Source organism: Arachis stenosperma, chromosome 3 (genome assembly GCF_014773155.1).
Source record: "Arachis stenosperma cultivar V10309 chromosome 3, arast.V10309.gnm1.PFL2, whole genome shotgun sequence".
In the NCBI taxonomy this organism is placed as follows: domain Eukaryota; kingdom Viridiplantae; phylum Streptophyta; class Magnoliopsida; order Fabales; family Fabaceae; genus Arachis; species Arachis stenosperma.
In genome coordinates this window covers 125,548,384-125,567,077 of record NC_080379.1, presented here as the reverse complement: position 1 = coordinate 125,567,077, position 18,694 = coordinate 125,548,384, and the positions used below count along the sequence as shown (strand labels likewise).

Below are 18,694 nucleotides of genomic sequence, written 5' to 3'. Positions count from 1 at the left end.
CCTTATCGGTCCTAATCTATCCAAATTCTTCAACTCCTTACTAGGTGTTATCTCCCTTGTCTCATTGTTCTGCATATGACACCAATATCATTACTAAGGACGGCGGGCATCTTGCTCGACCCCATCGTCAGAACTCGTCTTCAAACACATTCCATGTACCGCACTTGTATTTTTCTTCCCCTCCCTCGTGTTGTTCAGGAGCTACACCTCCGGTTGATCAACCTCCTTCCTGGCGCAGTTCTGTTTCGTGAGTGCGCCCAAAATTGCGGCCGTTTCATTGCCTTTCACGATAGTACCCCCTGCACAAATAACATCAATGCCGCCGCTAGTGGCTTCCGCCCGCACTGCTCCCTGTCCTGTCGCTTCCTTATTATCCACAACAACATCTTTCCCTTCCACACCCCTCCCCTCACCGTCTTCCGCACCAGCCAAAGTCGCCCACAACGCCCTCACCAAGGAGTCCCTGTGGAGTCGCACCACAATATACCCGGCTTCACACCGCACAGTAGAACCATGGTCACATCGCGTACCAGCAGTGCCGTCGGCCGGGGCGACACCGTCGGCTGGGCTAGCGCCATTCCCTGCAACAATCCGCAACACTTCCCTCCCCATGTTATGCATTCTTGGTTCTCCTCCATGTGGGTTAACCCCTTCTGCCCAACACCCAAGGCCAGATTCAACAAATGGCCCTTTTTGTGTTTGGCCCAAGCCACACCTCTCCCCTTTAAAGAACTGGACTCCTCTATTGGGCCTCATATGATTTAAAGGAGCCTTATCTGAACTTATATCCATCAACTCAGCTACCTTATGCCTTATACTCCCATACTCCCAGGTTCTTGTTCTTTCAGATATTCCTTTATCACTAATTGAATTGGATCCCAATAAATCCGTGCTCACTGTAACTGCCGCTTTTTTCATAGGATTAGCCATTTTCCATTTCAAGAATTCCTCATGCCATTCATCCAAAATATCTATAGAAATTACCTTTCTATCCTTGTCTTCATCTTCTTTTCGAATCACCATCTTTGCCGCATCCCAGCCTAGCTCCAATGGTTCCTTCCGAACATCAATTTTTTTGCTTCCATTATGTCCCAAGACAATTCTATCCTTCTCAAGACATCCACTGTTAGCCTCAAACTGGTTATCCACCCTTACCATGCCCGCAACCCTCGTTCTATACTTAGCCTCCCCCACGAAGATTGTTTTACTCCTCAAATGCATTCCATTCATCTCCTTTATGGCCTTTGATGCTCCTCCTTTTGTAGTATACTTTATGAAAGCAAATAAATGTATCCATCCAGGTTTCTCCTTATGAGACAGATATATATCAATTATCCGTCCTGTCCACTTGAACATATGAAATAATTCCTTCTTCAAAACATCTTCCGGTAAATTGTCCAAAAAATAGTAAAAAATTCACTCTCTAAACGTTGATACTATTTCCGGTTCCAAAACCATAGATCTTTGCCATGGTACGATTGTCTATCTCTCCCCCACTTTGTGTTTTCCCAACTTTGATGATCTCTCATTGTTGAAGGCTGAATTTTTAGAATAAAGGAGCCTCCATCAAGTGGCAGCGCTGCTGGTTTTATGGGTGAGATGCTCAGCACCTAACTTTAACCGGTGAAAAGCCTAAACCTCACGTACTACCAAATTCAAAAAAAATAACTCGAACTGAACTAATTAAATTGGTTCTGAAACTAATGGGTAATCCGGATCCAATTCGAACTAAACCAATGACTCTCTCTAGTAATTGGTTCGAGTAACGGTTCTGGGGTGCAGAATCCAGACCAACTCGTAGACTCGATCATATATTAATTAAATAAAAAATAAAAATTTAAAAAATATATATACACCTTTTAATATGTTTGGATTTTAATGTTTTTAGTGATTAAAAGGTTTATAAATGTGTTTAGTTTTTAATGTATTTTGTGTTTAACATGTTTAGATTATTTCTATTAACGTTATATGTTTATTGTATTTACAGAATTTTTAAGATAAAAATTTCATTTTTTATTTTTTTTTATGAATTTCTGTTCGGGTACCCAATTACCCAAACCGAACCAATCCATTTTTAATCGGTTTGGTTTGGTTTGGGTACACAAAAAAAAATACAAATTCGAACCAAACCAAACCAATTACAATTCAATTGATTCAGTTATAATTTCACCTTAAACCCAACCCGACCCGTGCGCACCCCTATTTAATAGGATAACATTTGATTGCTTCTGAATGTTATACTTTTTGTTAAAATACCAACAAGTTCTACACACAAGAGTTAGATATAGCGAAATTATATTTTCTCATAATTTTTTTTTGTTTTTTTGGTTTGCACTAGGGTATCCCATTAGGCCGGAAGTTCGATGACTAATCCCTTGAATACTATAGTGCAGAGGCACAAAATGAATGACCCTCTCAAACAAGTAAGCTCCATTCCCATCTCTCAGTGAATATAAAAGCCTCATAAATTTGTTGTCAAACATCTATCTACCACAGAACCTAAATTATGGCCTTTAAGATAATAGGTACGATTTTGGAAGAAATTTACAATTTTAGAAAATTTTTAAATATTTTATAAAAGAAATATTAGTCATATATTAAGCACTCTTAACCCTTGTGTAATTATACGATATGGATTATAAAAGATGTATATGTAGTAGGATTATTTTAAATATATTGTTCTTATATAGTAATAACTTTGAGATATATCTCATCTCTTGCAACTGTTTTTCTGATTGTAAGAGCTATAACTTGGACCACCAAAATAAAAAAATATGGATATTTGCAAAAGACATTTTGACGCTCAAGTCAATATATGTATTAGATAATGCGTCTCTTTCTAAATTCTAAAAAATACCTGTTCTGAGGATTATCTGAAACTGAGTTGCTTATTGGGCCGAGACATAAGGTTCAGACACCCTTCATGACAGCGTCTGATTTCTTTAAGGGCCGAGGTGCCAACGTTCGTGTTCCTTGGAAGGAGGTGGGGGTGGTACCTGTAAGAGACTCCAATACCTAAGTCAGCAATGGTGTTAGCAGGTTTTTTAGTAGATTGGGTCTGAATATACCTTAGGGTGTCAGTGTATTTATAGTAAAAAAGATAACCACTTTTTTAGAGTAGTTTCACCTTTGATGGTGGATGGCCGTTCCCTCTTGATAGAGAAGTTATTGTGATCCTAACTCCTCCTTAGTTTCCTCAGTATGTAACATCACCTTTACTTCTTTCTTCTCTTTCAGGGCAGACTTCAGATTCTCCGAGGTTGATTCATTGGTTGCTTCTTTCAGGTTAGTGTCACTAATATCAATCTTTATGCAGTCCTCTTCTTCATCTTGATTATGTGATCGTTTGAAGACATGGAAGGTAAGTTGCTCATTATGTATTCTCAATATTAACTCGCCTTGCTCCACATCTATAAGTGCCCTGGCAGTGGCTAGGAATAGTCTCCCCAGAATGATTGGATGAAGGTAGCTTTCTTCCATCTCAAGAATAACAAAATCTGCAGGTAGGAAGTACTTCCCCACCTTCACCAGTATGTTTTCAACCACTCCTAGTGCTCTTTTCTGTGTCTTGTCGGCCAACTGAAGGATCACATCTGTGGGTTTCAACTCATTAATTTTCAGCTTCTTCATGAGAGATAGAGGCATTACATTTATGCTTGCTCCCAGGTCACAAAACTTTCTATCAATCATTGTCTCTCCTATGGCACAAGGGATGTGAAAACTCCCTGGATCCTTCTTCTTTGTAGGAAAGTCTTTCTGTGTGATGACACTACATTTCTTGTTCATCACCACTGTTTGTCCTCCTTTCAGGGTGCTCTTTTTGGTCATCAGCTCCTTCATACATTTAATGTATGTGGGCATTTGTTGTAGGGTCTCAAGGAAGGGAATGTTGACATGAAGCGACTTAAATATATCCAAGAATCTAGTGTATGTCCTCTCCTTCTTACCTCCCCTGAGTCTTTGGGGAAATGGTGCTTGTGGCAAATAGGGGTTAAGGATTTCTTTCTGGGGAAATGGTATTTGCATATACTTATTGGGAACACAATAAAATACTATATACTGTCCATGGATGTAGCAAACAGTAATAGTTTCAAACAGTTATAACATCTCGTGAAACAGAGCTAAGGGATTTTACAAAAAATAGCCAAACGTTCAGCCCAAAACTGAATCAAAATATCTTAGCTATAATAACAATTATCCAGCTCAAGCTTTAACCAAAACAGAGCATCAAGACTAACAAGGGCAAAACAGCAACATATCATATAAAGCAAGTTCAAATTTTCATTCCAAAAAAAATCACAGCAGCGGCAAAATTAGCAAATTAAATGCTACTAAATTCAATTCATACAACTACTCCCCCTTTTGTCATCAAGGGTGTAAGAGACTTTCCTTTGATGATACCAGATTAACTTGATGTGCTCCCTCTTAATGTATGCTTATTTCTTAACCTGAGGACACAAACAATAATGCCAACACAACAATCCAATGTATATACATGCTTATCTAGAATTCTATGGTTGCACAAAAGTCTAATAATCCATACAAGCACATATTGCAAACTACGACAGCATGTAAGCAACAATTCACCAGCACAACATAAAGTTCAAATGACTTAAAGTCATCCAAGTTTAGTTCACAAACAAGTCAGCCAAGTTCAGTTCACAAACAAGTCAAACAGATTTCAGTTCATAAACACCAGTCAATTACAAACACAAGACTAATCAAAACTAATATCCAATAATCTCAGTAAGTCTTATGTCTTATCATGCCTTATATATGCATTTTTCTCCCCCTTTTTGTCATCAAGGTGGGAAAAATCAAAACAAAACAGAACCAGCAAAATAGTGTGTTAGAGGCACGTTAAAGCTAAGTGTTGCGTTTTGAAATATTAAGAAAAATTCGGAAGAGAAATAAAGATCATATTTCAACTAACAACACCATAGTTATATAACAAACTCACAATGTGCAAAGACCAATTCTTGGTAAAAACTCATTAGGACCAAAAAGAGAGTTTCATATCACTTGAAGGTTTTAGAAAACAAAAAAAGACCATATGTGTAATAAGATTCAAGCATGGTCCATGTCCATTTTTATACTATAAAAACCAGATCTCTCATTTCTTATTCAACAAATGTCTCTTTGACCTGCAAAATGGAATTCTCAAACTAGACATTAGCACAATTAAAATAGAAGTTGCAATTTTTCAAAAATTGAAATGATGATAATGAGAAATGAAAAAAATGTGCACAATACATGAATAGGTTTGCAATTGTAGCAAGTTAAAAATGTTCTTGAAAAAAGAAAGTTCAGAATCCTATTCCAAGAAAGTTTAGAGCCCAGAAGATAAAATTCAGAATGATGATTCTTCTTCTGCCCAGAATTGTCTCATCCGAACCTATGAAACAAAAACTTCAACAAACACATCAGTAATCTTCAAACAATGAATCATGACTTAAAATCCATAGACTAGTCCTAAGCATGCAAAATCTGTCCTCAACTAGTGGTTTAGTGAAAATATCAACTAATTGCTCCTCTGATTTTACAAATTGAATGCTAATATCTCCTTTTTGAACATGTTTTCTTATTGAGTGAAATCTCACTTCAATATGCTTAGTCCTAGAGTACAAAATTAGATTTTTAGAAATATTAATGGCACTTATATTATCACACGACAAGGAAATATTTTCAGCATTTAATTTGTAATCAGCAAGTTGTGTTTTTAACCACATAAGCTGATAACAAGAAAAAGCAGCTATATACTTAGCCTCTGCAGTGGATAAAGCCATTGTTGGCTTCTTCTTACTTGACCAAACATTCAAGGACTTTCCAAGGAAGCAACATAAGCCTGATGTGCTCCTTCTATCAACTCTATCTTTGGCAAAATGTGCATCACAATAACCAAATGTAGAAAAATAATCAATCTTAGGATACCAAAGACCAAAGTTGGATGTGCCATGAACATATCTAATGATCCTTTTAACTGCAGAAAGATGAGACTTTTTAGGTTTAGATTGAAATCTTGAACACATTCCAACACTTTGCACAATATCGAGTCTAGAGGAAGTTAAGCACAAAAGAGAGCTAATCATTCCTCTATCCCTAGTCTCTTCTACATCTTTCTCAGTTTCTCCCTTATCTAATTTTGAATTAGGGTGCATGGGAGTTTCCATGGGTTTGGCATTTTCCATACCAAATTTCTTAACTAGTTCCTTGGCATACTTTTCTTGATGAATAAAAATACCATTTTTAGTTTGCTTAATTTGCAGCCCAAGAAAAAATTAAGTTCACCCATCATACTCATGTCAAATTCACTTGTCATGAGTTTCCCAAATTCAGAACAAAGAAATTTATTGGCTGATCCAAAAATAATGTCATCAACATATATTTGGAGTAGAATGAAAGAATCATTAGAATTTTTGATAAAGAGAGTAGTGTCTGTGGTGCCTCTTTGAAAACCATTTTTCAAAAAAAAAAAGTGCTAAGTCTTTCATACCAAGCTCTAGGAGCTTGTCTCAAACCATAGAGAGCTTTTGATAATTTAAAAACATGGTTGAAAAATTCTTTATTTTCAAAACTTGGTGGCTGTTCCACATACACTTCTCTATCTATCACACCATTCAAAAATGCACATTTCACATCCATTTGATATAATTTAAAACTACAAAAGTAGCATAAGCTAAGAGAAGTCTTATGGCTTCCATTCGAGCAACAGGGACAAAGGATTCATCAAAGTCTATTCCTTCTTCTTGGTCATATGCTTGTGCCACTAGCCTTGCTTTGTTTCTTGCAATGCTACCATCCTCTCCTAGCTTGTTACGAAAAATCCACTTGGTGCCGGTCACTTTCTTTCCATTCGGCCTTGGAACCAATGTCCACACTTGGTTCTTCTCAAATTCAAGAAGCTCATCTTCCATTGCCTTTACCCAAGAAGGGTCATCAAGGGCTTCCTTGACATTTTGAGGCTCCATATGAGAGAGAAGGGCTATGTTTGTCCCTTCACTTGCCTTTCTAGTTGAATAATGAGTTCTAACCCCATGAGAGACGTCCCCAATAACAAATTCCTCAAGATAATTCTTCAAGAATCTCCATTCACAAGGTCTGGTGGACTTGGAGGTAGATTCAGTCACCAAGGGATTCTGGTACTGCTGGTTTCAGGATCTCTTTCAGATTCATGAGACAAAATAGAATTGTCTCTTAAATTTTCAGCCACTGCAGTTTCTGGTTCAGCTTGTCCAAAATTTTTATATTCATGATTTTGTGCAGTCTCATTGGCCTTTTGAGCTTGATTCCCTGCATCACAGTCTTCCAAAACACTTTGCACCAAGTTAGTATCACAAAATGTAACATGTATGGACTCCTCAATAATCCTAGCATCTTGATGATAAACCATATATGCTTTACTAGTTGTGGAATATCCTACAAACAAGCACTCATACGCCTTTGGATTAAATTTTCCCAAATTATCTTTGTTATTAAGAACAAAATATTTGCATCCAAAGATGTGCAAGTAGTCCAAGTTTGGTGGGTAACCTTTCCAAAGTTCATAAGGGATTTTCTTCAAAAATTTCCTTATGATAGTTTTATTCAAAATGTGGCAAGCTGTGTTAACTCCTTCAACCCAAAGGAATTTTGGAACATTGCTCTCACAAAGCATAGCTCTTGTCATTTCTTGAATACTTCTATTTCTTCTTTCCACAAAACTATTTTGTTGTGGTGTCCTTGGACAAGAGAAGTTGTGAGATATTTCAAATTCCTTACAAAAGGATTCAAATAAATTGTTTTCAAATTCGGTTCCATGATCACTTCTAATAGAAGAGATCTTTAAATCCTTTTTATTTTGAATTTTCTTGCAAAAGATTTCAAAGGCCAAAAAGGCTTCATTTTTGTGTGCAAGAAATAAAACCCAACCAAACCTAGAATAGTCATCCACAATCACTAAACCATAATGTTTACCACCTAGGCTTTGAGTTCTTGTTGGACCAAATAAATCAATGTGTAGCAATTCAAGTGGCCTTTGATGCCAGTGCATCTTGGCTAGTTTTACTAGCCATTTTTTGTATGCTTTAGGTTGGTTTCATGCATTTTCTTAGGAAATAAGCAAGTATTTGGTTGAAAATGCAATCATACCATGATTCAAGCAAACATTGTAAATTTTGAATGATTTCATGAGAATTATGCATGAATTGAATGATAAATTGGATTATACATGATCCCATGATTAAGAGCAAGACTTTGATGCACTTTGTTTGATTGATTTCAGGTAACAAGAAGCAGAGAAAAGCCACGTTAGTGGTTACGTTAGTGCCACTAACGTGGCCATTAACGTGGAAGAAAAAGAGAAGCCCCAACGTTAGTGAGAAAGTTAGTGGCATTAACTTTGAAGAAGGAGAGCATGGAACGTTAGTGGTAAAAGTGAACGCCACTAACGTTTGGGAAGCAAAGAAGGCCTACGTTAGCTTCCACGTTAACTACATTAATGTGGTAGTTAACGTGGAAGGAAAGGGAAACACCAACGTTAGTGGAAAAAGTGAGTGCCACTAACATTTGCGAAGTAAAAAGACCCACGTTAATGGCCACGTTAACTACATTAACGTGGTAGTTAACGTGGAAGAAAAGGGAGATGCCAACGTTAGTGGTAAAGGTGATCTCCACTAACGTTTGCAAAGCAAAAAGACCCACGTTAACGGCCACGTTAACTACATTAACGTGGTAGTTAACGTGGGCAAAAGTCTCACCTCGCAGCCTGACCATGCCTTCTTCAAACAAGAATAACTTGAGCCACAAAGCTTCAAATGAGGTGATTCCAAAGGCGTTGGAAAGTAGGATTCCAGAGCTTTTCAAGCATATATGGCACTACATGGTGGACACTAAATTTGAGGGAGAAAACCTACCCCGAAAGTGCAAAGATGAATATGGTATCAACCTGTAGTAAGGCCAACTGACCTCTTCACCTTCCAAGAAGTGTAACTCGAGCCGTAGAGCTCCAAATGATGCGCTTTTAAAGGCGTTGGAAAGTAGACATCCAGGGCTTTTCAACAATATATAATAGTATGGGGTGGACATTAAGTTTAAGCTCCAGAACCTGGCAATATTAAATCCCCTAATCGCTAGCGTTATTGTGACTCACGTTTTCCAGTAACGCTAGCGACTATGCCAGCGACCATGTCCACTTCAAAGGAGCATAACTTGAGTTACAGAGGTCCAATTGAGGTGATTTCAGTTGCGTTAGAAAGCTGACATTCAGAGCTTTCCAAAGATATATAATACTTCATAGTGGGTGGTGCACGAATTTGCAATCCGTACAACTAACCAGCAAGTGCACTGGGTCGTCCAAGTAATACCTTACGTGAGTAAGGGTCGATCCCACGGAGATTATTGGTTTGAAGCAAGCTATGTTTATTTTATTAATCTTAGTCAGGATGCCAATAAGGTTATTTGGATTTAATTGTATGAAGTAAAAGTGTTTGGAATAAGTAATTGTTACTTTATTAATGGAGAATATGTTAGAGTTTTGGAGATGCTTTGTCCTCTGAATTTCTGCAATGTAATATTCAACTCAATTGTTTGTAAAGTTCCATCCATGGCAAGCTGTATGTAGGGTGTCACCATTGTCAATGGCTACTTCCCATTCTCTCAGTGAAAATGGTCCAGATGCTCTGTCACAGCACGGCTAATCAGCTGTTGGTTCTCGATCATGTTGGAATAGGATCCATTGATCCTTTTGCGTTTGTCATCACGCCCAGCAATCGCGAGTTTGAAGCTCGTCACAGCCATTCAATCCTTGAATCCTACTCGGAATACCACAACAAGGTTTAGACTTTCCGGATCCTCAAGAGTGGCCGCCATCAGTTCTAGCTTATACCACGAAGATTCTGATTAAGGAAGCTAAGAGATGCTCATTCAATCTGATGTAGAACGGAGGTGTTTATCAGGCACACGTTCATGGATTGAGGAAGGTGATGAGTGTCACGGATCATCACCTCCTTCACAATTAAGCGCGAATGAACATCTTAGATAGGAACACACACACGTTTGAATTGAGAAATAGAAACAATTGCATTAATTCATTGAGACGCTGCAGAGCTCCTCACCCCCAACAATGGAGTTTAGAGACTCATGCCGTCAAAGTGTATAAAATTCAGATCTCTAAAAGTTGTTTAAATAGTAAACTAATAACCTAGGTTTACAGAAAATGAGTAAACTATGATAGATAGTGCAGAAATCCACTTCTGGGGCCCACTTGGTGTGTGCTGGGGCTGAGACTTAAGCTTCTCACGTGCCTGGGCTGTTTTGGGCGTTCAACGCCAGGTTGTAACCTGTTTCTGGTGTTGAACTCCAAGTTGTAACTTGTTTCTGGCGCTGGACGCCAGACTGCAACATGGAACTGGCGTTGAACGCCAGTTTATGTCGTCTATCTTCGCGCAAAGTATGGACTATTATATTTCTGGAAAGCCCTGGATGTCTACTTTCCAACCCAATTGAGAGCGCGGCAATTGGACTCCTATAGCTCCAAAAAATCCATTCCGAGTGCAGGGAGGTCAGGATCCAACAGCATCAGCAGTCCTTTTTTCAGCCTAACTCAGATTTTTGCTCAGCTCCCTCAATTTCAGCCAGAAAATACCTGAAATCACAGAAAAACACACAAACTCATAGTAAAGTCCAGAAATATGATTTTTGCCTAAAACTAATAGTATTCTACTAAAAACTAATTAAAACATACTAAAATCTACATGAAATTACCCCCAAAAAGCGTATAAAATATCCGCTCATCACAACACCAAACTTAAACTGTTGCTTGTCCTCAAGCAACTAGACAAATAAAATAGGATGAAAAGAAATTAAGAAGTAATAATATCTCAGAGTTTTAAATGGAGCTAAGATTCTTATTAGATGAGCGGGGCTTGTAGCTTTTTGTTTCTGAACAGTTTTGGCATCTCCCTTTATCCTTTGAAATTTAGAATGATTGGCATCCATAGGAACTTAGAATTCCGATAGTATTATTGATTCTCCTAGTGTAGTATGTTGATTCTTGAACACAGTCACTTTATGAGTCTTGGCCGTGGCCCTAAGCACTTTGTTTTCCAGTATTACCACCGAATACATAAATGCTACAGACACATGACTGGGTGAACCTTTTCAGATTGTGACTCAGCTTTGCTAAAGTCCCCAGTTAGAGGTGTCCAGAGCTCTTAAGCACACTCTTTTTGCTTTGGATCACGACTTTAACCACTCAGTCTCAAGCTTTTCACTTGGACCTGCATGCCACAAGCACATGGTTAGGGACAGCTTGATTTAGCCGCTTAGGCCTGGAACTACTTCCTTGGGCCCTCCTATCCACTGATGCTCAAAGCCTTGGATCCTTTTCACCCTTGCCTTTTGTTTTTAAAGGCTATTGGCTTTTGTTCCTTTTCTTGATCCAATGATTCCTTGTAATTTTTTTTTTCACTGCTTTTTCTTTCTTCAAGAATCAAATTTATGATTTTTCAGATCATCAATAATATTTTTCGTGTTCTTCATTCTTTCAGGAGCCAACATTCGTCAAATTCAGGATAAAATATGCACTGTTCAAGCATTCATTCAGAGAACAAAAGTATTGCTACCACATATAATTAATTATAATTTTCATTATTAAGAACTCGAAAAACATAAATTACTTCTTTATTCTAGAAATCTACTATTTTATTCATGTTTGATGATGATGAGAAAAATAAATTATAACTTAATTGGAAATAAAACCAGAATAGATATGCTAATTACTACTACTACTACTATATATCTTCAAAGGTAAATTTTTATAATAATACTATCACAGAGTTAAAGCTAAAATTAGAACTCAACAACCTGTGTTTTAGGAAGTGGATGTTCCTCTGATCTGTGGGGTGCTTGGTCCTTCAAGGATTAATTTCTGGCGCTTCAGCTCCCTTAAATCACGCCCTTGCTCTTCTTGTTCCTTAAGCAGTTTGCAAAGCATGCTACTTTGATTGTTCTGTTCTTCCTTTATTTGGTTCATAGCTTCTTGCAATTTGGAAATAGATGCCTCAAGATGTTCCCAATATTCGAATTGAGGAAGTTCTGGGAGGACTTTTTGTGCTCTTCTCTTGATTGGATCATCCTGCAGCTGTTGTCTTTCCATTGATATTTTAGTGATTGGCCTCTCAACTGAGATATACTCAGTTATTCCCATCTTCACACCGGCATCTCTGCAGAGCATAGAAATTAAGCTTGGATAGGCCAATCTGGCATCCTTGGAGTTCTTGTTTGCTATTTTGTATAGTTCACACGAGATCAGTTGATGGACTTCTACTTCTTTTCCCAACATGATGCAGTAAATCATCACTGCTCTTTTAACAATAACTTCAGAACGGTTGCTGGTGGGCAATATAGAACGCCCAATGAAGTCCAGCCAGCCTCTGGCAGCTAGTTTGAGATCTTCTCTTTTGAGTTGATTTGGGGTGCCAGTGGTGCTGGTGGTCCACCTGGCTTCAGGGATGCATATATCCTCTAGAATCTTGTCCAAGCCTTTGTTTACCCTCATCATTCTCCTATTAAAGGAGTCTGGGTCATCTTTCAGTTGAGGAAGCTTAAAGATTTCCCTGATTTTGCTAGGATGGGTATGAACAATCTTTCCTCTGACTAAGGTCCGATGGTCATAGAGGGCAGCTCCAATTATTCTTTGCCTGTCTGTCTGCCATAGATTAGCATAGAACTCCTGAACCATGTTCCTTCCTACTTTCGTTTCAGGATTAGCTAGGATTTCCCAGTTCCTGTTTCGAATTTGTTCTTGGATCTCCGGATATTCATCTTCTTTCAGATCGAACTTGACTTCCGGGATAACTGATCTTAGACTCATTATTTTGTAGTAATGGTCTGAATGTTCTTTAGTTAAGAACTTCCCTTGATTCCAAAGTGGCTTTGGAGTATTCTCTTTCTTGCCTCTTGGGTTGGGTTGTTTTCCTTTAGGGGCCATGATCAAAGTGGGTATATTTTTGTGATCACGGATAAGCACACCAAACTTAGAGTTTTGCTTGTCCTCAAGCAAAGGAAAAGAGAGGAGAGGGATAAGAGGAGAGCAAGTGTGGAATGGTGGATGATGAGAGGGGGCCGAAAGTGGATATAAAGGGAGGGGGTGGGTTTTCGAGAATAAGAAAAAGATATAAGATAAAAGATGAATATGATAAGAAAAGTATATAATTTAAAAAGATATGAATGATATTTAAAAATAAATTTGAAATTTATAATTTGAAAAAGATTTTAAAAGATAAATAAGTTTGAAAAAAATTGGAAAAAGAGTTGGATTGGATTGGAAAAGGTTTGTGTTTATGAATTAAGATACATTTGATATTTTTGAAAAAGGGATTTTAGAAATTAGGGTTTTTAGAAATTAGGATTAAAATTTTTGGAATTAAAGGATGATATTTTGAAACATGTTTTATGCAAGAAATCATGAATTGAAACATAAAAATTAGAAAATTTGTGAAGAAAAACGAATTTTACCTCCTCCCCACCATCCTGGCGTTAAACGCCCAACTGCTGCATGTTTTGGGCGTTTAACGCCCAATTGTTGCTTCTCCTGGGCGTTCAACGCCCAGCTGTTGCTTCTTTCTGGCGTTGAACGCCAGGAAGTCCTTTGTCACTGGGCGTTTTTCTGGACGCCCAGGATGCTGTCAATCTGGCGTTAAACGCCCAGAAGGTGCTTCTTTCTGGCGTTCAACGCCCAGAAGATGCTCCTTTCTGGCGTTTAACGCCCAAATGGCTACCCTTACTGGCGTTGAACGCCCAGTGGGTGCTTCTTTTGGGCGTTCAACGCCCAAAATGTTTCTTACTGGCTTTTTTTGCCGGTGAACTTCCAAATTCTCTTATAACTTTGTGAATTCAAGCAATTGCTATTTTACCTTGAAGATACTTTGACATATACCTGTAAAAATCAATTAATTAAAAAAAACAAATAAAATTAAATTTTGTGAATGGCTGGGTTGCCTCCCAGCAAGCGCTTCTTTAATGTCGTTAGCTGGACTATTGCTGAGCTTTAATCAAGTATCAGTTTTGAGCATTCTTGCTCAAAATTGCTTTCAAGATAATGTTTAACTCTCTGTCCATTAACAATGAACTTTTTGTTAGAGTCATTATCCTGAAGCTCTACGTATCCATATGGTGATACACTTGTAATTACATATGGATCTCTCCACCGGGATTTTAATTTCCCGGGAAATAATTTGAGCCTAGAATTAAATAGCAGAACTTTCTGCCCCGGCTCAAAGACTCTAGATGACAATTTCTTATCATGCCATCTTTTTGCTTTCTCTTTGTAAATTTTTGCATTCTCGAAAGCATTGAGTCTAAATTCCTCTAGCTCATTTAACTGAAGCAATCGTTTTTCTCCAGCTAACTTGGCATCAAGGTTTAGGAATCTGGTTGCCCAGTAGGCCTTATGTTCCAGTTCCACTGGCAAGTGACATGCCTTTCCATACACAAGCTGGTATGGAGAGGTCCCTATAGGGGTCTTGAATGCTGTTCTATATGCCCACAGAGCATCATCCAAGCTTCTTGCCCAATCCCTTCTACGGTTAATTACAGTCTGTTCCAGGATTTTTTTGAGTTCTCTATTTGAGACTTCAGGTTGCCCATTAGTCTGTGGGTGATATGGAGTGGCCACCCTGTGGCTAACTCCATAACGAACCAAAGCAGAATAGAGTTGTTTATTGCAGAAATGAGTGCCCCCATCACTGATTAGTACTCTAAGGGTGCCAAATCTGCTGAAGATGTGTTTCTGGAGGAATTTTAACACTGTCTTAGTGTCATTAGTGGGTGTTGCAATAGCTTTCACCCAATTGGATACATAATTCACTGCCACCAGAATATAAGTGTTTGAGTATGATGGTGGGAAAGGTCCCATGAAATCAATACCCCATACATCAAACAACTCAATCTCCAAGATCCCTTGTTGAGGCATGGCATAACTGTGAGGCAGATTGCCAGATCTTTGGCAACTGTCATAATTAAGTACAAACACTCGGGAATCTTTATAGAGAGTAGGCCAGTAGAAGCCATATTGGAGGACTCTTGTGGCTGTTCGCTCACTTCCAAAATGTCCTCCATACTGTGATCCATGGCAGTGCCAGAGGATCTTCTGTGCTTCTTCTTTAGGCACACATCTACGGATTACTCCGTCTGCACATCTCTTGAAGAGATATGGTTCATCCCAAAGATAGTACTTTGCATCCGTGATCAATTTCTTTGATTGCTGCCTACTATAATCTTTGGGTATGAATCTCACTACCTTGTAGTTTGCATTGTCTTCAAACCACGGCACTTCTTGGATTGCAAAGAGTTGCTCATCCGAAAAGTTTTCGGAGATCTCAGTAAGAGGGAGGGACGCCCCTTCTACTGGTTCTATTCGGGACAGGTGATCTGCTACCTGATTCTCTGTCCCTTTTCCGTCTCTTATTTCTATATCAAACTCTTGCAGAAGCAACACCCATCTTATAAATCTGGGTTTTGAATCCTGCTTTGTGAGTAGATATTTAAGAGCAGCATGATCAGTGTATACAATCACTTTTGATCCTACTAAATAGGATCTGAATTCGTCAATGGCGTAAACCACTGCAAGTAGCTCTTTTTCTGTAGTTGTGTAGTTCTTCTGTGCGTCATTTAGAACTCGACTGGCATAGTAAATGACGTCCAGAAGCTTGTCATGCCTTTGTCCCAACACTGCACCAATGGCATGGTCACTGGCGTCACACATTAGTTCAAATGGCAATGTCCAGTTTGGTGCAGAGATTATTGATGCTGTGACCAATTTAGCTTTCAGAGTCTCAAATGCCTGCAGACACTATTTATCAAAGATAAATGGCGTGTCAGCAGCTAGCAGGTTGCTCAGAGGTTTGGCAATTTTTGAAAAATTCGTTTATAAACCTCCTATTGAATCCTGCATGCCCCATAAAGCTTCTGATTGCCTTAACATTGGCAAGTGGTGGTAATTTTTCAATTACCTCTACCTTAGCTTGATCCACCTCTATTCCCTTGTTCAAAATTTTGTGCCCAAGGACAATTCCTTCAGTCACCATAAAGTGACACTTCTCCCAGTTTAAAACCAGGTTAGTCTCTTGGCATCTCTTTAGAGCAAGTGCTAGATGGTCAAGACAGGAGCTGAATGAGTCTCCAAATACTGAAAAGTCATCCATGAAAACTTCCAGAAAATTTTCCACCATATCAGAGAAAATTGAGAGCATGCACCTCTGAAAGGTTGCAGGTGCATTGCACAGGCCAAATGGCATCCTTCTGTATGCAAATACTCCAGATGGACATGTGAATGCCGTTTTCTCTTGATCCTGGAGATCTACTGCAATTTGATTATAACCTGAATATCCATCCAGGAAGCAGTAGTATTCATGACCTGCTAGTCTTTCTAGCATCTGGTCTATGAATGGTAAAGGAAAATGATCCTTTCTGGTGGCTGTATTGAGCCTTCTATAATCAATACACATACGCCACCCTGTAACTGTTCTTGTAGGAACCAGTTCATTTTTTTCATTATGAACCACTGTCATGCCTCCCTTTTTAGGGACAACTTGGACAGGGCTTACCCAGGGGCTGTCAGAAATAGGATAAATAATCCCAGCCTCTAGTAATTTAGTGACCTCCTTCTGCACCACTTCCTTCATGGCTGGATTCAGCCGCCTTTGTGGTTGGACCACTGGCTTGGCGTCACCCTCCAATAGGATCTTGTGCATGCATCTGGCTAGGCTAATGCCCTTAAGATCACTGATGGACCACCCAAGAGCTGTCTTGTGTATCCTTAGCACTTGAATTAGTGCTTCCTCTTCCTGTGGCTCTAAGGTAGAGCTTATGATTATAGGAAAGGTATCATTTTCTCCCAGAAATGCATATTTTAGGGATGGTGGTAATGGTTTGAGTTCGGGTTTGGGAGGTTTCTCCTCTTCCTGAGGGATTTTCAGAGGTTCTATTATTCTCTATGATTCCTCCAAATCAGGCTGAACATCTTTAAAGATGTCCTCTAGCTCTGATTCGAGACTCTCAGCCATATTGACCTCTCTTACCAGAGAGTCAATGATATCAACACTCATGCAGTCATTTGGGGTGTCTGGATGTTGCATGGCTTTGACAACATTCAACTTGAACTCCTCCTCATTGACTCTCAGGGTTACTTCCCCTTTTTGGACGTCAATGAGGGTTCGGCCAGTTGCTAGGAAAGGTCTTCCTAGAATGAGAGTTGCACTCTTGTGTTCCTCTATTTCCAGCACCACAAAGTTAGTAGGAAAGGCAAATGGCCCAACCTTGACAATCATGTCTTCAATCACGCCTGATGGGTATTTAATGGAGCCATCAGCAAGTTGAAGACATATCCGGGTTGGTTTGACTTCTTCAGTCAAACCAAGCTTTGTGATAATAGATGCAGGTATTAAGTTGATACTTGCCCCAAGATCACATAGAGCCTGCTTGGTACAAGTACCCTCTAATGTGCATGGTATCATAAAGCTTCCGGGATCCTTAAGCTTCTCAGGTAAGCTTTCCAGGATAACTGCACTGCATTCTTTAGTGAGGTAAACTTTTTCAGTTTCCCTCCAATCCTTCTTATGACTTAAGATCTCTTTCATGAACTTGGCATAAGAGGGTATTTGCTCAAGTGCTTCTGCAAACGGAATTTCAAGAGTCCTGAGATAGTCTGCAAAGCGGGCAAATTGCTTATCCTGTTCCGCTTGGCGGAGTTTTTGAGGATAAGGCATTTTGGCTTTGTATTCCTCAACCTTAGTTGCTGCAGGTTTATTACCTGTAGAAGTGGGTTGGGAAGCCTTTTTAGAAGGGTTGTTATCAGCACTTGTATGTGACTGATCCCCCACTGGTGTTTGAATGCCAGGGGTGGCAGCTGGAGTGGCGTTAGACGCCAACTCCTCATCTGTTACTGGCGTCTGAACGCCAGAACTGTGCTCCCTTTGGGCGTTCAACGCCGGATTCATGCTTGTTTCTGGCGTTGAACGCCAGGAATGAGCATGGTCTGGGCGTTCAGCGCCAGCCTTATTCCTCTCTGGGCTCTGATTGTCCTCAGAGGGATTTTGAGTAGCCATTTGTTCATTTCTTGGCTTCCTGCTGCTTTGAAGTGAGGTATTTAATGTTTTCCCACTTCTTAATTGAACTGCTTGGCATTCTTCTGTTATTTATTTTGACAGTTGCTTTTTTGTTTGCTTTAACTGTCTTTCATATTCCTGTTAGCCATTCTTGTTTCCTGTAGTATTTCCTTGAATTCGGCTAGCTGCTGAGTTAGAAAGTCTAATTGCTGATTGAATTCATTAGCCTGATCTACAAGACTGAGTTCAGCAGTTACTGTTTTAGCTTCTTCTTTCATGGAAGATTCACTGCTTAGGTACAGATGCTGATTTCTGGCAACTGTATCAATAAGCTCTTGAGCTTTTTCAATTGTTTTTCTCATATGTATAGATCCACCAGCTGAGTAATCTAGAGAAATCTGAGCTTTTTCTGTAAGCCCATAGTAGAAGATGTCTAATTGCACCCACTCTGAAAATATTTCAGAGGGGCATTTTCTCAGCATCTCTCTGTATCTCTCCCAAGCATCATAAAGAGATTCATTATCTCCTTGTTTGAAGCCTTGGATGCTCAGCCTTAGCTGTGTCATCCGTTTTGGAGGAAAATAGTGATTCAGGAATTTTTCTGACAGCTG

At 39.1% G+C, this 18,694-nt stretch overlaps 1 protein-coding gene across 1 annotated transcript; it reads right to left on the bottom strand.

Moving 5' to 3' along the window:
- Positions 1-3,165: 3,165 nt before the first annotated feature.
- Positions 3,166-4,026, bottom strand: LOC130966673 (uncharacterized). The gene has a single exon (XM_057891493.1). It carries the CDS (start codon positions 4,024-4,026, stop codon positions 3,166-3,168), a length of 861 nt encoding a protein of 286 aa, XP_057747476.1.
- Between the last annotated feature and the right edge of the window lie 14,668 nt (positions 4,027-18,694).

Coding starts and splice junctions, on each gene's coding strand:
- LOC130966673 (XM_057891493.1), bottom strand. CDS start 4,026: ATGCAAATACCATTTCCCCAGAAAGAAATCCTTAACCCCTATTTGCCA.